At 42.4% G+C, this 27,680-nt stretch overlaps 1 protein-coding gene across 1 annotated transcript; it reads left to right on the plus strand.

Annotated features, from left to right (window-relative positions):
• Positions 1–2,846: 2,846 nt before the first annotated feature.
• Positions 2,847–26,302, plus strand: LOC139480300 (microcephalin-like). Its single transcript, XM_071263357.1, has 13 exons — positions 2,847–2,932; positions 4,339–4,492; positions 9,521–9,725; positions 9,893–9,986; positions 10,669–10,842; positions 13,390–13,507; positions 14,137–14,202; positions 17,598–18,711; positions 20,687–20,849; positions 22,118–22,195; positions 22,390–22,530; positions 24,705–24,792; positions 26,053–26,302. Exons 1-13 carry the CDS (start codon positions 2,918–2,920, stop codon positions 26,136–26,138), a joined length of 2,496 nt encoding a protein of 831 aa, XP_071119458.1. The 5' UTR covers positions 2,847–2,917; the 3' UTR covers positions 26,139–26,302.
• The last annotated feature ends 1,378 nt before the right edge of the window (positions 26,303–27,680 follow it).

The raw sequence follows: 27,680 nt of genomic DNA on the forward strand, positions 1-27,680 counted from the left end.
CGTAGTTAAAATGCTATGTATAAAATATATTTGCTTTCATTTAAACCAATCTCAAGGAATTGAGCTTTGCAGTGTTGGTGATGATTTATTACAATATACAATAAAATAGCACTGTCGCACAAAGAGAGAGTAGAAGCATGGCATATGATCACTTATCTCTCTAAAGATTCAAGATGCTGTCACATAACAAGTTTCATATAAGTAACCAGTATGTGAATAGAATATTAATCATATATTTTGTCAGATGCTGTTGTATAGTGTACGCGATGGGAATAAAGTTAAAAGACATAAAACGTTCCATTGATAATAAAAATTTTGTTGCAATAATGTCCGACAATGTTCTGCGCCCGGTAGAATCACACCAAATCTTACAATAGTACAGTGTAATCACAATAGTGTATGGCGACACACATTATTGCAATAATTGCCTTAAACTGGCTGCGTATATTCACGGCGGGTTAATTTGCTTTTGTGGTGTAAAGAAACACAAATGGAGAGCTATGAAGACTGCTCCTAGTTTCACTTATTGCTCTCAGACGCTCTGGTACAAGTTGTCACAGGACTAAATGCGTGACAGTCACAACTCCCAGATTAAAAGACAAACTACTCGAAACGTTTGAAAGACACCGCACAAGTCAAACAGTGAACTAAATGAACAAGTGAAAATGAACAATTGGGCAGATAGAACATTTTTTGTACAAAAGATTGTTTGCACAGAAACAGTGATCTATCTTAATTGATAGGTCGACTGTCTGTTTTTTTTCACTTCCATTTCTCGAAACGTTATGTTTTTAGCAGGTATTTTTGTTGTTAATTTGTAGAAAAATTCATGAAGTTCTGTGAATTGACATCAGAATATGACAAAATATTAAAATAATAAAGTTGATATTCATGGTTAGTCAAACTGCAAATGAATGAATTGAACACGGTAATAACCCTGAAAATTCATGATTCATAAATGTATGAAAAAAACAGCATACATTTGGGTATGGTAGGGTTTCTTTCCGAGCAAGTTGTTACACTATCATTGTTTTAATAACATCTCTCATTCTTGTAGCAAGTTATTCGATTTTTTTACGGACATTCTCTCATTCCAGCTTTAGAAGCTGGCTCTAGTCCTGTAGTCCTTACCAAACTGCCCAATAGTAAAAGTATCCTAAGGACTAGTAGAAAATGGCCTACTTTAAGGGTTTTGCTATATGTTATCATTGTAAGGACTAGTGGACAAAAACTGTTAGTTGCTAACCCTGCAATCTTGTTTACTTTTCAGCATGTTTTATCTGAACATTCCTATTTTATTAATCTTGGAAATAACTATTCACGAAGCAATATTTATGATATTATTCATTGTTATTGTTTCAAATTCAAGAAAAGATGGATATATCTTTTACACCCAAATCTTAATTACACCAAGAGGTTCATTATAAACTTCAGTAAATGAGAAAACACGGTCGTGGTGTCGGCTTCTTTGATGTCTACATGGGGGGCTACTTTGTATGTACTTAATCTATTCTAACATCCATTTACCTGTCCGCAAACACCGATCACGACAATAAACGATTACTCAAGGGGGTTAATTTTGCCGTGACCCCGATATCAAGATTCACAGGTGTCAAAGTCGTTCCCAAGGTGCCATCGAAACAAATAAAGACAATAGCACTACACGGGACGGCCATTGTCCTTATGCAAATATATATGTTTCGACGCGGGTCGCGAGCTCTAATTGACTTTAGATACGGTTTAAAGGCTTAATCTTCTCCTATCAGCTTTTGTATCAAAGACTAATCTCTCAAACCCAAACAGGGAGTTTTAATTTTTTTCTATAGGTGTTTTAATCCTCGGTTTACAAGTTCAGTTCTTCAAGTTTACATGGCGCCAGACATTCTCTATCTGACCCGCTGAGTGAATCTTCTTCAGCTTTTTTAATACACGATACGCGTTACCGTTCTATTGTGGGACTCGCTTCAACGAAGTAATTTGGATATTTTCTTTCTGTGCATTTGATCAAGATTATTCTAAATACTGAATCAAACTATTTTCACAGGAAAACATGAATATTTATCAAGCAATAGAATATTTGTAGTTGTTTTATTCTAGAGCAATACAGCGAATATTAACATTAAATAAAGTTTAAATTGTATATATCGACAAAGAAGTCGTCAGCACGGGCTTTCTTTAGGAATGTTTAGGGAATTGTCAACAGGAAAGTGACGTTAATTATGACAGCTATGTAACTTTCAACTTGTAAATGTCGATTTGACCACGAAGACTGTCTTCATCATCTATTGCATTGTCAAAAAATTAGCCATGAATCTGTCCATGATTGTTTTACTAATAGAAATCGATGTCGTAGCTAATAAGTGTTACATGTTTTACAATGTGATTACGCTGTGTAAAATTTATGTTTTACTACCTTAGTCGAGGTATATAATACTATAATTAATATATGTGTTGAATAATTGAAGTGTGTAGTTCTGCAAACTGTATCGATAATATGTGTACTGGAGTGCTGACCAACACATGTTTTCATTCGCGTACACTATGACAGGCGTGGCAAATAATGAAATAAAAAGGGCAAGTGCATATTGTTTGTCTAATTGAGTATGCTAATTGCGTCATTTTGAAACGGCGTTTTTCTGCTTCAACGAAAAATGGACCAATTTTAAAAGATCGTGATTATTAGTTTCAGATACGTCTACAGAACCGTTTATAAGTCATATAATGTCATATCTTAACACCAACAAATGATGTTGCTTATCTTACGAACCGATTCCATATTCTTCTAGCGGGTGGCAATACATGCAAGGGAGGCTACTCTAATTATTTGTTCATTTTTCAGCGCCATATTTGAAGTCAACAAACACGCTGTGGAGAGAAGAACTCCGATGTCACCCTAAAATGATAATTTCCAGGAGCTATGAGAATGACGCGGGTACTGATTAAACTATGTTGTCATTTTTGAACTTCAGAATATTTTATATCGATTTGTAGACAACTCTGTGAAGATCGAGATCGGGTGATCGTTCATGATTAATGTCTCAGAATCCAAACTGATATGTTTACCAGCTTTTACAACTTGTTACAAACATATTGTCTTTTGCCTCGTTGTCTCATGAATGATTGCATGAATGAGTCACTGATATTCTTTAATGATAAATTGTTGATCAGAATACTTTTCAAACCTGGACTTTGGGCGATCTTCTTTCAAAGGAAGCACAGCCAACTGAGGCAAATGTTCCTAGGATGATTTGAGTGGCCCTAAAAGTTGATAAAAAAACAAATGATGGTGATAAATGTTGTGCCATTGATCCATGCACTGAACAGTTACCCTGTACCACTTTGCACTGGTCGTAATTGTTAGTAGTAATAGTACCCGCAATTTCCTATACCATGCAAACCCTTTATCTACCAGATGTTTTGGATTTGTGAAGATCCTGGTTAGCGTCATATAGCTGGAATGTTCCTGAGTGTGGCGTCAAACAAAAACCCAAATGTTTTGATTGAAAGTTCAGCATTAGAAATTGGCACTAATCCTGTAGTCCTTGCCAAAGTGCCCTATAGGTATCATTAGGACTTATCCCAGTATAATCAATCTTTTTTGCCATCTGTTACACAAGCTTGGAATGCACTTGATATTAATATTAGAAATGTAGATTCCTTATCTCGGTTTAAGCAATTAATTTCTAGAGAAACTAAGCTTACTTCAAATTTTACATCTTTTGCTAGTTATGGCCAGCGGCAATGCCAAGTGATTTTATCTAGACTTAGGCTAGGTTGTTGTGATTTAAAATAACATTTATTTGACAGATTTCTGATTGATAATCGGGGCGGTCGGGTAGCCTAGTGGTTAAAAGCGTTCGCTCGTCACGCCGAAGACCCGGGTTCGATTCCCGACATGGGTACAATGTGTGAAGCCCATTTCTGATGTCCCCCGCCGTGATATTGCTGGAATATTGCTAAAAGCGGCGTAAAACCATACTCACTCACTCTGATTGATAATCCCTTCTGTCCATGTGGCCTAGATAGAGAAGATGCTTTCCACTTTTTTCTATCTTGTCCACATTTTCAATGGAATATTTGGTGTAGGTAGATGATTTTTGCAATTAGGAGGTATTAATATTCTTTGAAATGCACTCTCCCTGAGCTTGTGAAGGCCGTTACAAAACCAGCTATGGAGTATAGACATAGCTGTGTTTTGCAGCTTGTCAGAAGACTGAGTCTTGTAAATTATTTCTTGTGGCCAGGTAAACTATAATATCTACTCAAAGTTGTGCCAAAACACAAGTTCTCGTTTGTATAATCACAGACTAGTACATGATTATGCCTTGTATGTTCCAGCGTTCATCTATTATAAGTGAAAGCAACTCTGACGTAAACAGCATCTCTACAATAGAGAATGTGAGTGCGAGAGAAGGGGAAACGGACTGCACTCTCGACTCGGAGCTGAGTGATGTCGGCACCCCCTCTGCACCAGCGACACGTGTCCTCAAAGGTGGGCTGATTATCTGTCTCTTGTAATGTTGATATTTCATCATCTTGTCAGAAACAATCCAACTATGATTGGTGAATGCACGTACTCAGCAGTTTTTGAAATTAAGCATGTTAAGCATAGAAGGAGCCCTTGTCATGCTAGGAGTGGAACGATACATCGGTGCACCAGTGCATCTTGACACCCCCAGCAATCTTTGTCAGTCAGATGTCGCCAAATATGTTGTAATTAGCATTCCAAGTTCACTACTAAAAATAGCCGCTACTATTAAACATGTGTCTTCAGCTAGCGTTTCCTTATGAACTTGCTGTGAAATATTTACAGTCAAGTAGTTTCCACTCAATTCGATGTAAATATGTGTATCGCGATACATATATTGTGGCCTATGTATCATAGTACGTATGGTATTGTGACCTTGCTGTGTTTCACCCCTATGTCATAGCCCCAATGTTATGAGATTTAAGGGGTACCAATTCAAACTATAGCATCAAGCCTCAAGGACCCAAGGATCCCCTTAATTTCGAACACTGCTACACGCCACTTTGTAGAGGTAACAGATCCGCAATCTCATAAATAACAGATCTTAGTTCTCGCCACCTCTCAACAAAGATCTGAGGACATCACATTACGGATCAAGTGAGAATGATCTTTTATCTGACCAATCAGAGTGCCGCTTACCAGATCAGGAAAGTGACATTCTGAATGTGTTTTCTAATCATGCAGACCGCCTCCGTGGTCCTGTGGTAGAGCGTCCGCCCGGAGAGCGGAAGGTCCAGGGTTCGATCCCGGGCCGCGTCATACAAAAAGACGTTAAAAGATTGTACTTGTTGTTACCCTGTCTGGCGCTCGGCATTAAGGGGCTAAAACAAGGACTGGTCGGCTCGGAGTCAGTATACTGTGTCTGAGTGGGGTATTCATGTTAAACTGCGGCATGGTATCTCAGTGAGCTAGCACTATAAATCGGCATCAGCCCGGACTAGTACAAGCAGCCACACACACACATACACATGCATGCACGTCGCTATATAAGTGCAATAATCTTGGACGCGACGTTAAACCCAATTTCACCTCACATCTAATCATGCAAACTTGATCAGGTTTATATGGGGTATTCCAAACAATATTTACAACGGGAGAGACTTTAAATTACCTATGAGAAGTACTGCCATACAATCTCGGCCATCTGTTAGTCATTCCAGAATATCCTTTTGTTCAAGTTTCAATTTTTGGGTAAATATATTTCAAAGCCTAGCCTAGAAGTAGAATGAGAGTCGCCAGTTACATGAAACTAGTGCTGTAATGCTCGTGAAAGCTGCTTTCTGACTGGCCATTGTTGGCATCTTTTTACTCGTGTCATTTGTAGTCCAAGTTTGTGAAAAGTCGTTCCAACGTGACCTGTAATGGGATGTCTCCAGATCTTTGTAAGCAGTAGCATGAACAAAGATCTGATTCTAATGAGATTGACAGATCCAACACTGAGCATTGACATGGATAGAAATGTTTAAATTTCCCCAAAAAAGGAAAGTAGTAAGTCCATAGCGATCACGATCCTTGTACATAATGAGTGAGTGAGTGAGTATAGTTTTATGCCTCTTTTAGCAATATTCCAGCAATATTACTGCGGGGGACACCAGAAATGGGCTTCACACATTGTTCCCATGTCGGGAATTGAAGCCGGGTTTTCAGCATGACGAGCGAACGCTTTAACCACTAGGCTACCCGATACCCTTTGATAACTACAGGGCCATGTCTCCCATCTGGATGCAGCTTCCCAGCTGGCTTCTAGTCTATGAAACAACGGACAGTCTTCCTTTAATGTGTCTACTGATTCATTGTTGGAAGGGATAACTCAAGTCTTAGCTCCAGATAAAGGATTAGTCAGAGTTCAGATAAAGTGTTTTCACTGTTAACGAGATTCAGCTGCTAAACAAGCAAATATTGTAACATTCTAAGGTACACAGTCCAAATTATAGTGCAGCCAGCAAGAAGGAAGCCATTGTTTAATCAGCAATATTTCTTTATACACAGCAGCTGATTTGACTGATTTATTGTTCACACGAAAACAAGCCATCTCTGCTACAATATGTTCCATCTTTTAAAATCAATACCTGAGCATCAACATTTTGTATTGGTTCAATCGTTGAACAAGTGTTGAACCAAGAGATCATTAAAAGCATCTGATTTTAATAAGATTGATCTGATCCCATGTTTTCCAACACAGCGTAAGATACCGGGGATCTATTTTGAATCCCTGCCGTGTTTTAATATCAAAGCATGGTGGACTTGATCACTTGTACTTTACCTTTTTACAATACTTACAGTTTCTTTTGCACCTGAATCTCGTTAACAGTGAAAACACTTTCCCTGTACTCTGACTACCGTATTCGACATAATCAACACCCAGGGCACTCTCAAAATTAGAAACAGGGGGCTCTTATTAGAATATTATTTTAGTGGAAAAAAAACAGTTAAAAGATAAATTTTGGGGTTTATGCTGACAGCCTGAAATGTTTATGTACGACAGATATATTTTTCCAGAATTTAATTGCCCATAATGAAGTATGCATATAACACATTAGTGGGTATTATACGCGAATAAATAAGTCTTGTGTACATTGATCAATCGGAAGGGGTGCTAATTAGGATTGTTCACTGGCCAATATATTAGCAAATATCGCCGTGGGTGCTTATTAAAGCTGGGCGCTTATTACGTCGAATACAGTAATCCTTTATGTGGAACTAAGATTTGAGTTGTCATTTTTAACAACAAATCCGTGAAAACATTAAAGGAAGAATGTCTGTTGTTTTCATAGACTAGAATCCAAAGTAGACACAATTTATGGATAACTGCTTTACTGTAAAGACAATGTTTCGGTATAGATCCTCATACAGTTGTCAAGCAGGACTTGAGGATTAACAGTAGCAACAATTGCATACATGAGTGGGATAACATGACTAGGTGAAGTAATGACGGCAGATGGATACTACTGTAACAACATGGACAGAGAACACATGAGTTGGAAGCCAGTGCGACATGAAGACAATTAAACAGGATAAGTTTGCATAGGTGTGGTGATTATTGCTTGATGAGTTCATAGTAGGTTGATGGGATGAAGTAGCCTTGATCTCAGTTGACCCAGTCTTGCTTCACAATGGTATAAGGATCTATACCAAAATGTCGCCTTTACAGTATTAACAAAGATTAAAGAAGTTGTATCTACTTCGTCATCCGTCAACTTCTAAGTAACGCCTATCAAGCAAGACTTAGAAGCAAGGAGAGGGGGATTTCATCAAGATGATTGTTCTTCTCTGGGCATCATGGCCCTGTAGTGTTAAACATGCTCAAGGTTAGTGATTGCTGTATACTGCTTTTTTCTGTTTGTTTTTATCAAATTTACTCCAAAAATTAGGCAAGATTCTTAAATAATTGGTTCACAGGTTAAGTCGACATTGCAGGAAAAAATAATCTCAAAAGTACTAAATAAAACAGATTTTGACAAAAGATCTACATGTAATCATGATAAGAGGTTCCATGAGGATAACGTTCACTGCACATTTAGAAAACAAACAAACAAACAATCTTTAATGTCTTTATTTCATTCTTTCCCTAGCCCCATACATGTGCCTTAATCTAGCCGTTACTTCAATAAATCACCTGTGAAGATCCGGGTTAGAATAGGTCTTCAGCAACCCATGTTTGCTGTAAAAGACGACTGTGCTTGCCGTAGTAGCCAACTAACGGGATCGGGTGGTCAGACTCGCTGACTTGGTTGATGCATGTCATAGTGTCCTAATTAAGTAGATCGATGCTCAAGATGTCAATCTCTGGATTGTCTGGTCCAGATTCGATTTACGGACCGCTGTCATATAGCTGTAATATTGCTTAGTGCGGTGTTAAACAACAAACAAACATCTATAAATCTGATCACTGAATTTGTTGGTTTATTATGTAAGAAGCATTTGCATTACCATAATAAGCTCTGTAATTAGCCTAGTGGTTAAAGCGTCCGCTTGTCATGCCGAAGATCTGGGTTCGATTCCCGACATGGGTACAATGTGTGAAGCCCATTTCTGGTATTCCCGCCGTGATATTGCTGGAATATTGCTAAAAGCGGCATAAAACCTCACTCACTCACTCTGTATTTGAATCAAATCTCTCAGCATATAAGGACATGCATGAAGATCCGGGGGAAACTAGGTCTTCAGCAACCCACGACTATGCTTGTCGTAAGAAGCGACTAACAGGATCGGGTGGTCAGACTCGCTGACTTGGTGGATGCATGTCATCGATCCCAATTGCGTGGATCGATGCTCATGATATCAATCACTGGATTGTCTGGTCCAGACTCGATTATTTACAGACCGCCGTCATATAGCTGCAATATTGCAACAAACCAACCAACCAACCTGTGAGTAGCATTCAACCAATGAAAGGATGGTCCGTTATTAAAACAATGACACAGGTCAACATCTGATGAACATCTCTTTCCAGTTATTGAGTTATCTTAGACTTGATTATTGACAGACTGCGTCATGTAGCTGGAATATTGCTGAGTGCAAACCAACAACCAACCAATTGCTGTTATCGGACAAGTGAAAAAGCTATTCAGCGGATATTCCTCATGACCATAGCATTACCCACATTTACAAATAACATTGTATTTCATAAGGAGTTTTTGCAAATTATATAGCGCTTGCATTAGCACAGAAGGTGGACAGGATTTAAGATGGGTTAATTTTCTTGGGCATTCACTGATTGTATTTCAAAATGTCTAAAGATTGTTCTCAACTTTTATAAGTATCTATAAGTATATATATAAGTTTATATAGTTAGGACATTTTATATTGTGTTTTTTTTAAGAGTTTCTTGAGTGTGTTGTAACAGGCATGTTACCATGGTTACAGTTTAATGTTTGGATGCACACTTTCGTTACTCGTACACATGGCTGCAGACAGCAATACAAAAAATAGTGCTTTGTTTTTCTGCTTTTACATTTTTGAGCGTCATGTTTTTGTATATGTTGCCACCAGGTGTCACTGCCTACGTGGAGGTGCGGACATGCAATGACAACCGGAGTCATGCCATCTCGTCAGCCCTGCGCCAGCTGGGGGCAGTTGTGGCTGACAAGTTCACCGACGATGTTACCCACGTTATTTACAAAGAGGGCTTGAAGAGGACCAGGGACAAGGCCATCAAGAAGAACATCCACCTTGTGTCTGTGCTCTGGGTTGACAGGTTAGTTGGTTGTTGTTGTTGTTGTTGTTGTTTAATGTTACACTCAGTATTCCAGCTGTATGTGTGTACGTAATCAAGTCTGGACCAGACAAGTCAGTGATTGATATGTGTGGACTATGTGAGTATCACCAGGGTGTACATCCATATAGCATGTGTTGCTGTTCCAGTTGCAGGAAGAACAATGACCATGTGTCCGAGAAGTTGTTTCCTGCCCTCTTGCCGGAGAGCTCTTCCACCCCAATCCTGTTTCCTCGACTCAAGGTCAGTAAATGTTCTACGCCACTGTCACCAACATTCCAGTTATGCCTGTAAATAAGCTATGAGAGCAGGGCGCCACCAGGGGGGCCACCTTCTTGCTCTATTTATAGACCAGTAAATATTAGAGTCTTAACAGATAGCAATGTTTCACGCCATCCCGGCACCATGACCAGAAATGTCACTGATTGTGATAGCTTGACCTTTCCCATTTTAATCTGTTCTTTAAAAAAGTCTTTTCACATGCATGAGATACTTGGTACCTATTCTGACCTGGATAACCCAAAGGATCAATGCACTGAAAGTAGGTGAAGTACTGTACTGTTACCATGGTTACCTTACAGTAGAGCCATAGAGATCCGTATTAGAATTGGTCTTCTGCAACCCATGCTTGTCTCAGGTGAATCTCAGGATCGGGTGGTCAGACTAGCTGACTTGATTGATGCCTGTTATTGTATGCTAGTTGCATAGATCGATGCTCATGATGTCAGTCACTGGATTGTCTGGTCCAGACTTGATTATTTACAGACCACAAGCACACAAACCAACAAACCTTACAGTAGCTGCCAAGGCACATGCATCGACTGCCAACGATGTAGTCATCTGGCGTGTAATCGGCAAGGAGTATGTTTTACTTGTGATAGTGATGAATCATACCACAGATTCATAATGCGGTTTTCCTGTTCAGAAAATGAAGTCGATGCAGCCGTCCGACTTCAACGAGGATGTTGTCAGCAGCGCCGAGCGGTGTCAGAAGAGGAGGAAGAGAGTGGCAACTATGCGGCGCTTCCAGGTCATGGAGGAGACGCCCGAGTTCACGCCGCCGGCCATACTCGTGCAAGAAACACAACCCCGATCAGTGGTGAGCAGTAGCAGTCCATATGACTGCCTCCGTGGCCTAGTGGTTGAGCGTCTGCCTGGAGAGTGCAAGCTTGTTGGTTTGATCCCCGGCTTCATCAAACCAAAACCTGTTAAAAGTCTGTGCTTGTTACCCTGCTTCATGCTCAGCCGTAAAAATGGCATCTCAGTGGGCTAAGTGGCATTAGTCCGGACTAGTACAAGCAGCCACACACATGCATGAACATCACTATAAAATTTTAATAACTTTGAACACAATGTTAAACCCCATTTCACCTTGCCTCTGTGTCCATATACTGTAAACTAATGTGAGATGTTAATGTGTTGTGAGATTGTCAGTCTCCGAGTCACGTGAAGATTCCAGGTTAGAATTGGTCTTTAGCAACCCATGCTTGTAAGAGGTGGTGGTTAGGTTCGGTGACATGGTTGATGCATGTCATCGTATCCCAAATGCATAGTTTGATGCTCATGATGTCAATCACTAGATTGTCTGGTCCAGATTCGATTATTTACAGACCGCCATCATATATAACTGAGTGCGGCATTAAAACAAAAAAACAAAAAACAACAGTCTCCGAGCTACGGTGATATTAATGTGTTGTGTGATTCTCAGTCTCCGAGCTAATGTAAGATGTTAATGTGTTGTGTGATTCTCAGTCTCCGAGCTACGGTGATGTTAATGTGTTGTGATTCTCAGTCTCCGAGCTACGGTGATGTTAATGTGTTGTGTGATTCTCAGTCTCCGAGCTAATGTAAGATGTTAATGTGTTGTGTGATTCTCAGTCTCCGAGCTACGGTGATGTTAATGTGTTGTGATTCTCAGTCTCCGAGCTACGGTGATGTTAATGTGTTGTGATTCTCAGTCTCCGAGCTAATGTAAGATGTTAATGTGTTGTGTGATTCTCAGTCTCCGAGCTAATGTAAGATGTTAATGTGTTGTGTGATTCTCAGTCTCCAAGCTACGGTGATGTTAATGTGTTGTGTGATTCTCAGTCTCCGAGCTAATGTAAGATGTTAATGTGTTGTGTGATTCTCAGTCTCCGAGCTAATGTAAGATGTTAATGTGTTGTGTGATTCTCAGTCTCCGAGCTACGGTGATGTTAATGTGTTGTGATTCTCAGTCTCCGAGCTACGGTGATGTTAATGTGTTGTGATTCTCAGTCTCCGAGCTAATGTAAGATGTTAATGTGTTGTGTGATTCTCAGTCTCCGAGCTAATGTAAGATGTTAATGTGTTGTGTGATTCTCAGTCTCCAAGCTACGGTGATATTAATGTGTTGTGTGATTCTCAGTCTCCGAGCTAATGTAAGATGTTAATGTGTTGTGTGATTCTCAGTCTCCGAGCTAATGTAAGATGTTAATGTGTTGTGTGATTCTCAGTCTCCGAGCTACGGTGATGTTAATGTGTTGTGATTCTCAGTCTCCGAGCTACGGTGATGTTAATGTGTTGTGATTCTCAGTCTCCGAGCTAATGTAAGATGTTAATGTGTTGTGATTCTCAGTCTCCGAGCTAATGTAAGATGTTAATGTGTTGTGTGATTCTCAGTCTCCGAGCTACGGTGATGTTAATGTGTTGTGATTCTCAGTCTCCGAGCTACGGTGATGTTAATGTGTTGTGATTCTCAGTCTCCGAGCTAATGTAAGATGTTAATGTGTTGTGATTCTCAGTCTCCGAGCTAATGTAAGATGTTAATGTGTTGTGATTCTCAGTCTCCGAGCTAATGTAAGAGGTTAATGTGTTGTGATTCTCAGTCTCCGAGCTAATGTAAGAGGTTAATGTGTTGTGATTCTCAGTCTCCGAGCTAATGTAAGATGTTAATGTGTTGTGATTCTCAGTCTCCGAGCTAATGTGTGATGTTAATGTGTTGTGATTCTCAGTCTCCGAGCTAATGTAAGATGTTAATGTGTTGTGATTCTCAGTCTCCGAGCTAATGTAAGATGTTAATGTGTTGTGATTCTCAGTCTCCGAGCTAATGTGTGATGTTAATGTGTTGTGATTCTCAGTCTCCGAGCTAATGTAAGATGTTAATGTGTTGTGATTCTCAGTCTCCGAGCTAATGTAAGATGTCAATGTGTCGTGATTCTCAGTCTCCGAGCTAATGTAAGATGTTAATGTGTCGTGATTCTCAGTCTCCGAGCTAATGTAAGATGTTAATGTGTCGTGATTCTCAGTCTCCGAGCTAATGTAAGATGTTAATGTGTTGTGATTCTCAGTCTCCGAGCTAATGTAAGATGTTAATGTGTTGTGATTCTCAGTCTCCGAGCTAATGTAAGATGTTAATGTGTTGTGATTCTCAGTCTCCGAGCTAATGTAAGAGGTTAATGTGTTGTGATTCTCAGTCTCCGAGCTAATGTAAGATGTCAATGTGTTGTGATTCTCAGTCTCCGAGCTAATGTAAGATGTCAATGTGTCGTGATTCTCAGTCTCCGAGCTAATGTAAGATGTTAATGTGTTGTGATTCTCAGTCTCCGAGCTAATGTAAGATGTTAATGTGTTGTGTGATTCTCAGTCTCCGAGCTAATGTAAGATGTCAATGTGTCGTGATTGTCAGTCTCCGAGCTACCAGGCCAGCAACAGCCGGTGGACCACCCCTGTGTCCCTCACCATCCCGGACACCCCGCCCAGCATGAGGGAGAAACTCAGACAGCTGAAACTGGCCAAACTAAACGGTAAACATTCGGTGGTTAAACCATCAACTTGGGCAGCACTGTATCAGAAGGAGTTAAAAAAACAATTTATGATAAAAAAATTGGTTTTATGATTCTGCTGCTTGAATATAATGAAAAGTGGATTATTACTTACTATTTGTTTTATTCCACTGAATGTAAAAATTAAACATGTGCACCCTTAAACAAAAAAACAAACAAATATTTAAAAAAACCAAGCTGATTTAATAGGCTGGAAGTTGAACATACTTGTTAAGGCATTATCCAACATGTCAAGCAAAACAATTAACAGCAGTTGTCACTGTACAGGTGTTTTTTTTAAAAATAATCTAAATACAAACAATTAGCTAGTTAATGTGAGCAATTTTAAGACAGTTGTTCATTCCACAACAAGACGTTTTTGCAGAGCCACAACATGAAACTTTGCAATGCGTTTAGTTTTTCTGGGTTCATGTGTGACAAATATAGATGTTATATAATCTTTGTTTTTTGTCACAGATGGTTAATATCACATTAGAGGGCTTTTATTCAATGAATCAATATGGCTTTGTTGTTTTGGTGGTAAATAAACAATACAAGTTGAGAGGTGAATCGTAAGTGAATCATGACATCTTCACTGGTTTGTGTTGCAGGAACCACCTTCTCTCCCTTGGCGAGACCAACTGATGACACCGAGCCCCTCATCAGGAAGCTGTTCAGTGAGTCGACACAGTGATGCTGGCAGTAGTTGTCTAACTATAGTAATGCAGAAACCCTGTTGGCATCCCACAATAGACTATATCCATTATCCCATGCTTTTCTTAAAAGCCGACTTGTCCAACTTGGACATCTTTTTACTCTCATTCTGCCCTGTCAATGTGACTCGATTAACTGCAGGTCATCGCGACCTGATGGCATGGATCAGTGCTCATGCTATCAGTCACTGTGACTAGGCTGATTGCAGGTCATCGTGCCCTCATGGCATGGACCAGTGCTCATGCTTTCAGTCACTGTGACTCGACTGATTGCAGGTCATCGCGACCTGATGGCATGGATCAGTGCTCATGCTATCAGTCACTGTGACTCGACTGATTGCAGGTCATTGCGACCTGATGGCATGGATCAGTGCTCATGCTATCAGTCACTGTGACTAGGCTGATTGCAGGTCATCGTGCCCTCATGGCATGGATCAGTGCTCATGCTATCAGTCACTGTGACTCGACTGATTGCAGGTCATCGTGCCCTCATGGCATGGATCAGTGCTCATGCTATCAGTCACTGTGACTCGACTGATTGCAGGTCATCGCGACCTGATGGCATGGATCAGTGCTCATGCTATCAATCACTGTGTCTTGGCTGACTACAGGTCATCGCGACCTGATGGAATGGATCAGTGCTCATGCTATCAGTCACTGTGACTAGGCTGATTGCAGGTCATCGTGCCCTAATGTCATGGACCAGTGCTCATGCTTTCAGTCACTGTGACTCGACTGATTGCAGGTCATCGCGACCTGATGGCATGGATCAGTGCTCATGCTATCAGTCACTGTGACTCGACTGATTGCAGGTCATCGCGACCTGATGGCATGGATCAGTGCTCATGCTATCAGTCACTGTGACTAGGCTGATTGCAGGTCATGGTGCCCTCATGGCATGGATCAGTGCTCATGCTATCAGTCACTGTGACTCGACTGATTGCAGGTCATCGCGACCTGATGGCATGGACCAGTGCTCATGCTATCAGTCACTGTGACTAGGCTGATTGCAGGTCATCGCGACCTGATGGCATGGATCAGTGCTCATGCTATCAGTCACTGTGACTAGGCTGATTGCAGGTCATCGTGCCCTCATGGCATGGATCAGTGCTCATGCTATCAGTCACTGTGACTAGGCTGATTGCAGGTCATCGTGCCCTCATGGCATGGATCAGTGCTCATGCTATCAGTCACTGTGACTCGACTGATTGCAGGTCATCGTGCCCTAATGGCATGGACCAGTGCTCATGCTATCAGTCACTGTGACTAGGCTGATTGCAGGTCATCGTGCCCTCATGGCATGGACCAGTGCTCATGCTATCAGTCACTGTGACTCGACTGATTGCAGGTCATCGCGACCTGATGGCATGGATCAGTGCTCATGCTATCAGTCACTGTGACTCGACTGATTGCAGGTCATCGCGACCTGATGGCATGGATCAGTGCTCATGCTATCAGTCACTGTGACTCGGCTGATTGCAGGTCATCGTGCCCTCATGGCATGGACCAGTGCTCATGCTATCAGTCACTGTGACTCGACTGATTGCAGGTCATCGCGACCTGATGGCATGGATCAGTGCTCATGCTATCAGTCACTGTGACTCGACTGATTGCAGGTCATCGCGACCTGATGGCATGGATCAGTGCTCATGCTATCAGTCACTGTGACTAGGCTGATTGCAGGTCATCGTGCCCTCATGGCATGGACCAGTGCTCATGCTATCAGTCACTGTGACTCGACTGATTGCAGGTCATCGCGACCTGATGGCATGGATCAGTGCTCATGCTATCAGTCACTGTGACTCGACTGATTGCAGGTCATCGCGACCTGATGGCATGGATCAGTGCTCATGCTATCAATCACTGTGTCTTGGCTGACTACAGGTCATCGCGACCTGATGGAATGGATCAGTGCTCATGCTATCAGTCACTGTGACTAGGCTGATTGCAGGTCATCGTGCCCTAATGTCATGGACCAGTGCTCATGCTTTCAGTCACTGTGACTCGACTGATTGCAGGTCATTGCGACCTGCTGTCATGACGTCATGATGTCTGTTCAAGCAGGGTAGAGCGTCCGCCCGGGGAGCGGAAGGTCCGGGGTTAGATCCCAGGCCTCGTCAAACCAAAAGATGTTAAAAGATGGTACTTGTTGTTACCCTTTTGCGCTCGTCATTAAGGGGCTAAAACAAGGACTGGTCGGCTCAGAGTCAGTATACTGTGTCTGAGTGGGGTATTTATGTTGAACTGCGGCATGGTATCTCAGTGAGCTAGCACTATAAATCGGCATCAGTCCGGACTAGTACAAGCAGCCACACAAACACACACACGCACACCTACATGCATGTCGTTATATAAGTGCAATAATCTTGGACCGACGTTAAACCCCATTTCACCTCACCTGTTCAAGCAGGCCAGCTGACTTGACTTTTAGCTATATAAAACATGCATCAGTGCAACTTATGATTTAAAAATGCAACCTAATATTTATGTCTACATGCACCAAGTGCAGGTCCAAAAAATTCAAAATTTGTGTCTAACTAATCCTTACTGGACCACAAAACATTGATCTTTGAACACACTCCATACCTCTGAAGTATATTTACCATACTACATCACTAATCCCTGGGTCATGTGTTATATTTCTTGCTTGTTTGGGCTTGACAGCAAATTGTGATCACATGTACCTGGAAAGATTTCAGCGGTACATTGTTAATTTATGTGACACTGGCAGCACACCAGCCGATGTTTCAACTTTGATGATTTAACGGAACCTGGGTGCAACCTGGTTTTGTCCAGTGCAACTAGGTTTTCATCTCACCATGAACCTAGTGCAAGTTTAATCAAGTTCTTTAACATGCTTAAAGTCGATCCCTGCTTTTTACAAGACGGCAACTGGCCAATCAGATAGCTAGATTTCTTGATTTAATTTCTTGATAATATCGTTGAATGTGACTTTTATCAAGTACCCCCGGTAGATTTCAGTTTTATTTACCCAATATCATCTGTAATATTATGTTATTGACGTCTACTTGATGGAATTCCAAAGCAGAATAGTTACCTCATATGTAAAAAACTGGAGATAGTGGCTACTGAGTATGGGTAATGAAATGACAATGCCATCTGGAAACTGTCAGTTTAAACCTGGCTCTTTGTCAAATTGTATTCCTTGCCACATCCCATGTTGCTTGTGATATCGACCACTGGTAAATCTGAAAAGGATTTGGATAACATCACAAGCCACAGTAACCATGGTAACTGTTGATGACAATGCCTGATTCTTTTACTCAAGAGATGTTCATTTGGCTTGTGTTGTATGTTTGACAGGAAATTCATTAACATGTATTGACTTCCCTCCCCAGCAGGAGAGTGTCAGCGGGATGAAGAGGAAGATCCGCTCCCTCCTGCACCAGCGTCCAATATTCCAGAGGATGCTGGTCTGAACGGTCGGAGGAAGAAGAAATTACTAACAGAACCAGTCAAACCATCTTCTTTTCTGATGGAACCCACACACAGCTCAAGTGTAGTGAGACCGAGCCTAGTCTCCCCCGCGCTGAATCCGGGGGTCCGAAAGCGAAAGACACAATCGATGGAAGAACCTGTGGGTAGGGAGACAGTCAAGGAACCAGGGTCAGGGCCTGTGAAGGGGGGCAGAGGGAAGACAATGGAAGGGCCAGGGTCTGGCCCTGTAAAGGGGGGAAGAGGGAGGACAAAGGAAGAGCCAGGGTCGGGGCCTGTGAAGGGGGGAAGACGGAGGACAATGGAAGGGCCAGGGTCTGGCCCTGTAAAGGGGGGAAGAGGGAGGACAAAGGAAGAGCCAGGGTCGGGGCCATCACGCAGGGGACAGAAGCGGAAAGTGGACGAGCATAGCGACACTACAGACACTGACAGACAGACCACAAAAAAGACGCGATGTAATGGGGATGTGCACAAGGCGGAGACTGGGGTTCAGAGGCGGAAGTCTGTGAGGGGATGTGTGTCTCGTACAGCTACAAGTGATGTGTGTAACTCAGACACCTCGAGAACTGAACACACCATCTGTGAGTCGGACAAATCAGGGGTGTTGGGAGCGTCCATGTCAACCATGTTTGATAGCACGGCAGCCATGATGGGACTTGCTGCTCCTAGACCCAGCATAGATGAGTTCTCTGTGGGTAAACCACGGTTTAGGAAAGGAAACTCAGTGCTCAACAGTATTTGTGAAAGTGATAACCATAGTAGGCAGAAACCTAAATATGATAGAAAACCAAGACGAGGTCTATCCTCATTGTGTCAGTCATCCAGTGAGAATGGTGACGATGAAGCTACAGAAACGAGTATAAACGATACCTCTGGTGTAAGTGATGGACCACTGCCCACACAGATAAAGCTCAGGAGAGCCAACTCGTTTGCTAATGACACATCTACCTGCCTGTCTGCGTCCTCCCTGACTGGTCGAAATCGTCCTACCATCGTCATGACCAGTCTACACACACAGTGAGTACATCCGCACCTAGCACAAATAGGATGGTCCGATCACTTTCACTTAGTGCATGTGGTACACATGTTACCATGGTTACAAGAACTGCTCTCAGAATAAAATGCCTAAGAAATTAAGGTCATACTAATCATCTGTCATCTGCCATGGCGCTCTGATGTTCTGATGTACAACATTCCATATGGTTCTCTTGTTGAAGAACTTGCTCAAGGGCCAGCGTATAACGATGTCACTGACTGTGTTCTAGAAGAGGATTGTTCTTGTGGAACATTACACCAATATGAGCCAAGAGCAAATGAACCAAGAACTATATTAACTTAACTGCTAACAGTGTTCGGTGTCTTAATCTCAAATCAAACTTTTTGAAAGTTTTAGTTTTAACTAAACTGCTACCAGTCTTTTGTCTTCTAATTTCCAATACATACTTTTTGAGTGTTTTGTTATCTTACTTCATTGCATGTTGGCATGGTTAGTTCTAACCATTTACCATTGTTACTGCACAGCATAAGAAATTGGCACTAGTCCTGCCATTTCTAAGGGGTTTTCTATATGTTATCATTATAAGGACTAGTTGACTAAATATGTTAGTTTCTACCCCTGCTGCATGTACTTGATTTTATTCTACCCTGATGTGAAAGGGCTGGGGTATATAGTTATACCAAGGAATTCCGCCTGTCCGGGGACATTTTTGTATGCCACCTATCACTTGACAGCTACTGCACAGATTGTTTTCAAACTGGGTGAACCTGTCCTATACCAATAGGAGAGGCGCAGTGCCAAGTTTGTTTTCAATCTTTTGTTTTTCTGAAAAATACAGCTATTTTTCTTTCTTTGAAGATGCAGGGCAAAGTTTCATTTTGATATGTGTATTTTGTGAAAAACTATTATGTAGTGTGTAGTGTGGGCTGTGTGTAGGGGAGTGTGTGTGTGTGTGTGTGTGGTGTGGGTTGGGGTGTGTGTAGGGAAGTGTATGTGTATGTGTGTAGTGTGGGGTGTGTGTAGTGTATGGGGGGTAGTGTGGGTTGGTGAAGTGTGGGTGTGGGGTGTGTGTGTAGGGAAGTGTGTGTGTGTAGGGGACTGTGTGTGTGTAGTGTATGGTGGGGGGGTAGTGTGTGTGTGTAGGGGTGTGTGTAGTGTATGGCGGTGGTGGGGGGGGTAGTGTGGGTGTGTGTAGTGTGGGTTGTGTGTAGTGTTGGTGTGTGTGATGGGGAATGTGTGTGTGTGTAGGGGTGTGAGTGTGTGTGTAGGGGTGTGTGTGTGTGTGTGTGTGTGTGTGTGTGTGTGTGTGTGTGTGTGTGTAGGGATGTGAGTGTCTGGGGTGTGAGAGTATGTGTGGGTGTTTGGTGGTGTGGGTGTGTATAGGTGTGGTATGGGTGAAAGGGTAATGGTGAAATCATTCAAGGATAGCTTGCGATAGTGGTTACTTTGTCTTCCGGTTAGTATTTCTTTATGTATTAAAGAGAAATATGTTGCGTGTCATTGGATTGTATGTGTGATTTGTGGGGTCAACCGTCACCAGATTGGACAGCAGTAGATCAGGGCTTTTTCAACAGCTCAAATGCTAAATGAAATTTCCTATTTTGATTTTGCCACCATGGAAATAAAAAGACACGTAAAAGGAAAGTGGTTAAGTTCTAGACCATGTACTGACAGCATGACAAGTTGTTCATGATATCAATCACAAGTTTGTCTGACCCAGACATGATTTTTAGAAACAGCTTTCATAAAGGCAGAATACTTCTGAGTGAGAATTTAGAAAACAAACAAACAACATGATCAAACAAGCAAAGGAAACTTTGACTGTGTTCAAAATTAAGCGTCGAAGTACTTCAAGCGGTCCTAAGAAAATGTCATAACCATTATTATGACCCTACTTACACAGTCAGGATCGCTAGATTCAAATACAACAGGAGCTGACCTCGAGGACCCAAGACTCCCACAATCTCGATCACTGTGACGCTTTGTCTGTTTCAGTGAGCAGGAGACCATCATCTCGGTGATCAAGAATCTCGGAGGTTTCCTGATGCAGGACGACGTCTGTGAGACGACCACCCATGTCGTGTACGGGGAAGCCAGACGCACTCTCAACGTTCTGGCAGCCATTGCTAGAGGCTGCTGGCTTCTCCACAAGGAGTGGGTGGGTAGAGCAGGATTCACAAACATTGTACCCTTTACCATGAGTTCCATGATTCCAGACTTATATCATGTAAACAACATCATCAAACATACAGCTCAATGACTTGGACCAAGAAATGTAATCAGTCAGTGGCCAACGTCAATAAGGCAAATAAACAAATCACAACATGCTGTTTGACAGCCTTTAATCAGACTGAAGAAAAATCTTTCCTGTTTTTCCTCAGCAGTCTAGTGATCCAGAAAAAGTTACTTCTTCAAGAATCGACTTTGTTTCATCAACAGCTGACCTTGACACAAACATGTTCATAGTGTCCCCTGATTTTAACCCACCTTTAGTGGCCGTTTCTTCAGCGGCATCCTGCATTTTTTGTGTGTGCCAAGTCATGTGCTCACAAAAATCAACAAAAATGGCAGACGAACAATAACAGCAAATGAACGCAGTGCCATTGGTGATTGGATGAGATATGTACGATCTGGCCAATGAACTTTGCGATAAGAAATGCACTTGATGAAGTCAGTAGAGCTCGTGACAGCTTTTCCCCTTGCTGTAGAAAATAGGATGCAAAGACCTGCACTGCTCAGAATTTCAGTTATGATTTTTGAGGGCTGTGCACTGTTTTGTAAAATCGATTCTCTAAGGACTAATCCTTACTATTGACTTTTTAATTATGAAATTATGAAATGTGTGACACCTTGCTAGCATTTCCATCGGTCAAAAGTCTGACTAGTTACACAAATATATTTCAAATTGAAATTGTATTGCTCTATGACTGGTGACCGATGGCCATCTGAAACTGGGTTTGTAAGATGTCAATGAAGTATGCCATAACCAGGGCCTGTAGGTTAGTGTGTCGCACCGTTTACTGGTGGTGGGATGATACACTGATGCATCGGCCGATTGGGTTATTTTACTTACCGATACAAGTATCGATCAAAGTTACACAGTAAGTAGAAAATATTGATTCATACGTTAAATGTTTACTTTGGCTGTTACACCAAACACTAATTAGTAGTGAAAATTAGTGGTGAAGAAGTAAATATTTTTATCCATTGCGCCATACTTGACACTGCCAGCTGTAAATCGTCAGTGCGCCATCCTGTATATGAAAAACATGGCTTACGCACCACAGATAAGAGCACATATACAAGAATTGTGATATGTATCGGATCGTGAACAAGATATCGTGATACGTATCGGATCGCACAGTTAGTGTATCGTCCCAGCCCGATGTTTGGCTGTCTTTGCAATGTAAAGTTTTACTGTTGAAGGTGTTCAAGTCTGTGGAGGCGGGGCACTGGGTGGATGAGGAACCGTATGAATGCTGCGCTAAGTTCCCCCAGGCCAAGGTGTGTAGCTGTAAACGTGTAATGATTTCTCCCTTTTACATGTCTGTAATCATGGTAATAGATAACTATAGAGTCTAATGATTACTCTTTTTACCATGCATACGCAAGTATGCTTATAATGTTTGCTCCCTTTCAAGTTTCTTAATGAGGTTAAACCCAGCTCGCTCACTCACTCACTCTTTCACTCTTTCTAGGTGGCTAGACAGGAACGTCAATCCCTGGGAGACGAGTACAAACAGACTTTTTTCAGTAGCTGTGGACTGATGTTTGTCAGCAGTAAATGTGTGCCCCCAAGGGGCTCCCTGGTCAACCTCCTCACCCTGTGTGGGGGACAGGTATGTGCCTGACTGTCTACAGTAAATACGTGCCCCCTAGGGGCTCCCTGGTCAACCTCCTTACCCTGTGTGGGGGACAGGTACGTGCCTGACTGTCTACAGTAAATGTGTGCCTGACTGTCTACAGTAAATACATGCCCCCTAGGGGCTCCTTGGTCAACCTCCTCACCCTGTGTGGGGGACAGGTACGTGCCTGACTGTCTACAGTAAATACGTGCCCCCTAGGGGCTCCCTGGTCAACTGCCTCACTCTGTGGGGGACAGGTATGTGCCTGACTGTCTACAGTAAATATGTGCCCCCTAGGGGCTCCCTGGTCAACCTCCTTACCCTGTGTGGGGGACAGGTACGTGCCTGACTGTCCAGAGTAAATGTGTGCCGCCTAAGGGTTCCCTGGTCAACCGCCTCATCCTGTGTGGGGGACAGGTACGTGCCTGACTGTCTACAGTAAATGTGTGCCTGACTGTCTACAGTAAATACATGCCCCCTAGGGGCTCCTTGGTCAACCTCCTTACCCTGTGTGGGGGACAGGTACGTGCCTGACTGTCTACAGTAAATACGTGCCCCCTAGGGGCTCCCTGGTTAACCGCCTCACTCTGTGTGGGGGACAGGTATGTGCCTGACTGTCTACAGTAAATATGTGCCCCCTAGGGGCTCCCTCGTCAACCTCCTCACCCTTTGTGGGGGACAGGTATGTGCCTGACTGTATACAGAAAATGTGTGCCTGACTGTCTACAGTAAATAGGTGCCCCCTAGGGGCTCCCTGGTCAACCGCCTCACCCTGTGTGGGGGACAGGTACGTGCCTGACTGTCTACAGTAAATGTGTGCCTGACTGTCTACAGTAAATACGTGCCCCCTAGGGGCTCCCTGGTCAACCGCCTCACTCTGTGTGGGGGACAGGTACGTGCCTGACTGTCTACAGTAAATGTGTGCCTGACTGTCTACAGTAAATACGTGCCCCCGAGGGGCTCCCTGGTCAACCGCCTCACTCTGTGTGGGGGACAGGTACGTGCCTGACTGTCTACAGTAAATACGTGCCCCCAAGGGGCTCCATGGTCAACCTCCTCACCCTGTGTGGGGGACAAGTACGTGCCTTACTGTCTACAGTAAATACGTGCCCCCTAGGGGCTCCCTGGTCAACCTCCTCACCCTGTGTGGGGGACAGGTATGTGCCTGACTGTCTACAGTAAATGTGTGCCTGACTGTCTACAGTAAATGTGTGCCCCCTAGGGGCTCTTTGGTCAACCTCCTCACCCTGTGTGGGGGACAGGTACGTGCCTGACTGTCTACAGTAAATGTGTGCCTGACTGTCTACAGTAAATGTGTGCCTGACTGTCTACAGTAAATGTGTGCCTCCTAGGGGCTCCCTGGTCAACCTCCTCACTCTGTGTGGGGGACAGGTACGTGCCTGACTGTCTACAGTAAATGTGTGCTCCCAAGGGGCTCCCTGGTCAACCTCCTCACCCTGTGTGGGGGACAGGTAGGTGCCTGACTATCTACAGTAAATGTGTGCTCCCTAGGGGCTCCCTGGTCAACCTCCTCGGTCAACCTCCTCACCCTGTGTGGGGGACAGGTACGTGCCTGACTGTCTACAGTAAATGTGTGACCCCTAGGGGCTCCCTGGTCAACCTCCACACCCTGTGTGGGGAACAGGTATGTGCCTGACTGTCTACAGTAAATGTGTGCCCCCTAGGGGCTCCCTGGTCAACCTCCTCACCCTGTGTGGGGGACAGGTACGTGCCTGACTGTCTACAGTAAATACGTGCCCCCTAGGGGCTCCCTGGTCAACCTCCTCACTCTGTGTGTGGGACAGGTATGTGCCTGACTGTCTACAGTAAATGTGTGCCTGACTGTCTGCAGTAAATACGTGCCCCCTAGGGGCTCCCTCGTCAACCTCCTCACCCTGTGTGGGGGACAGGTATCTATGGATTTGAGTGATGTCTGTTGAAGTTCCCTAGTACCTCTGTGTTGTGTTCTCATACTTTGTAACAAGATACACTTCATGGGTTCAACATGTGGGTTTATTCGTGAAAACAGGCTTCTTTGACGCGGGAGCATAAAGGGGCGATAAATCTGATATTGCTAAGGTGGTAGAGTCTCTACATAGTCCGTAGTTATAACATACACTACACTATGGAGCACAAGGGCCACACTATTTCAATGTTTCCTGTTGCAGGTGACGAGCTCCGTGTCTCGGTGCAGTGTGTACATCGGCCCCGAGCCCCACCCCGGCAGGAAGAGCATCAAGCCTGTGTGGATACTGGGTGAGATGATATTGACATGCAGCAGGACTAAGGCTACAAATATAATACAATGTTTCTCATCACTTCCAGATTGACCAATGACCAGGCTTCTTATTTCAGCCTCATTTATGTCGACCTGGCCTTGTTTTCAAACAGAATGAAAGAACACAGTCAGGGACACTAAAAGAGAGAAATATTTAATTCCAAGTTCCATCAGGAAAAAGTTGAAAGTACAAGAAAGCTATATGATCTCTGGGCTATTGTAAATGTATACCCCATGGTGGTCACACAGTAAAGGAAAGATAACTCTTATTGACTAAAATCTAAACTGTAGAAAATCAGGAATGGCTGAATTTGGGACTGAAAAAAGCAGCATTGAACCGCCTAGTGTCTGAAGACAATAAGCAACATTTTTTTTTTCATGGTTTGGCCTAATTTAAAACCCTGGATCGTCTGAAGCACCAGTGCCCTTACTCTTATTAAACATATTAATTAATTTATAGAAGAACCAGCTCTTGGAAATAGGAATATGCATTTACTGTGATCATGAAACTAATACATGCAATGTGCTCTTTAATCATCATCTTGTGAAGATCACATAATATGCTACATTTTGCCCACTTGCTTGTGTTAAAACCGTGTGGGCGGTGGGGTAGCCTGGTGGCCAAAGTGTTCACTTGTCACGCTGAAGGTCTGGGTTTGATTCCCAACATGGGTATCATGTTTGAAATCCATTTATGGTGTGCTCTGCCGTGATATTCCTGGAATATTGCTAAAAGTGGCTTAAAACCACACACACTCACTCACTTTTAAAACCATGATAACAAATAATTGATAGTCACAAGCATTTTGAGTTCACAAGGTGTCACTGTATATAGTGGCACGCCTAATAGAAGATTAAAGTTTCCTGATTTGCTAGTAATAGAATGTTCGGGCCTTGTGTTGAACTTTTGCTCTGAACAATATCTCCGATTTCATACTGTTTTTTGTGTGTTGATTAAATAATTGATGTTATTATTGTTTCTGTTTACTTATAAATATTGACTTTTATATGTTTTGTGTTTATGGAGGTATAAAAGTAAAGACTGTGAACACACTTTGGGTAAATCAGTGAACACACAGGTTTTTATGTTTATATCTCCATTAAAGCCAAACAAATTTATTATAGTTAATTCTTAAAAAGAAGCCAGTGTATTATGAAGCAAACGCTTAAATACGAACTTGCCATTCCATTCAAACAGTTTATTAGCTGCTATAAGAACGTCCCTCATTTGCCTCCAGATTGTGTGATGGAGCAGAGGTTGTTTCCATTTGACAAATACTTCCTGCACCCCACCAGCCAGCGAGAGAGCAGCCCGGAGTTCTGAACACAGCACTCTCCGGCACCCCACCAGCCAGCGAGAGAGCAGCCCGGAGTTCTGAAAACAGCACAGCCACCTCAACTCTTGAAGCAATCAACTACACTCCGGCACCCCACCAGCCAGCGAGAGAGCAGCCCGGAGTTCTAAACACAGCACAGCCACCTCCACTCATGAAGCAATCAACTACACTCCTGTACAGGAGAAATCTGGACAATCTCAAAAACTCATTGAGAAATTCACTGTTAAATAACTTGGCCTTGGAGAAAATAGGCCTTAGATAGAGCTTCTGTCGCCTGATATGACCTTGTTGGTGGACTTTAAGATGATATTGAATTTGACATTTGATGCTGAATTGGGTGTTTTTTGGAAACTGTTGTTAAAATATATTTGTTTACCATGTTCACCAAAACAAAACAAAAACCTTGAAAATTACTCTCGCAATGAGCTTACCTGCCGATACAACTGAACTCCTCTCCACTCCTCACTGTTGATGTAAAGCACAATCACTGATAATGTGACTGTATCCGCAGGAGCTGACTGTTAGTTTAGCAAATCTACATGAGTACGTCAAAGCGCTAGCCCTACTGTATGTTCAGTTGTGAGGGTGGAACTCTTTCCCATCAAGACTTATGCCTGTTCTAAAGTGAATTAGACACCTTTTTCTCATTTACCTCAAATAAATATTAATTGTAAAAATATGTACTGATGCATCATGTTTATTACATTTTGCAACAGGAAATTTTCTGTTGCTAAGCAACATAATGATTGTTTTATGTTAACTTGTCATAAAATGAGTTGATGTATATTTTAAGGGTGAAAGTCTTGTATAGTTGGTACTGTCATGATTTAATGAAACTCCAATGCAGTGTTTTGACAGTTCCTAGGGAGAATTGTTTTGCAAGGACATTGATGGGGTAGCCTAATGGTTAAAGTGTTTGCTCATCACGCTAAAGACCCGGTTTGATTCCTTAAATGGGTACAATGTGTGAATCCCAATTTTTGGTGTCCCCCGCTGTGATATTGCTGGAATATTGCTAAAAGCAGCGTAAACTCACTCACTCACTCACTCTAAATCAGAGGAAGCAGTATTTTGTGTCTTGTAAAAACCCTGAAATTGCAGAAACAACATTTATCATGAATGAATCTTTGTCAGATTGGTTTACCAATATTAAACTGACTAGTGTTTGACTGAAAGTGATTTAAAAAAAACTGGTGGTTGTCAATTCTCTCTCCCTCTGTTGCACTTAGACTTTCTACCTCTCATGTGGGCTTTTTGTCCAGTTTGAACATGTATGACCTTATGATGATCTGATGCCTGAAGTATTGTGATATTATTTTTTTTACTTGATAACCTGATGAAATACCTGTAGTTATTACGTCCTCAGTGAAATCTATATACCTGTATTAACCTTTGTTTGTCATCAGGCATTCTTTACAATAACCTTTGTGTAAAGTATATTTAGGAAACAAGAATGAACTGCTTATATATCAACTTGGTGTTTTGATTGACCATATGATTCTTAACTTACCAGTTATGTCTTTATTATT

This window comes from Haliotis cracherodii, unplaced genomic scaffold (genome assembly GCF_022045235.1).
Source record: "Haliotis cracherodii isolate W230 unplaced genomic scaffold, xgHalCrac1.p SCAF_4, whole genome shotgun sequence".
Classification (NCBI taxonomy): Eukaryota; Metazoa; Mollusca; class Gastropoda; order Lepetellida; family Haliotidae; genus Haliotis; species Haliotis cracherodii.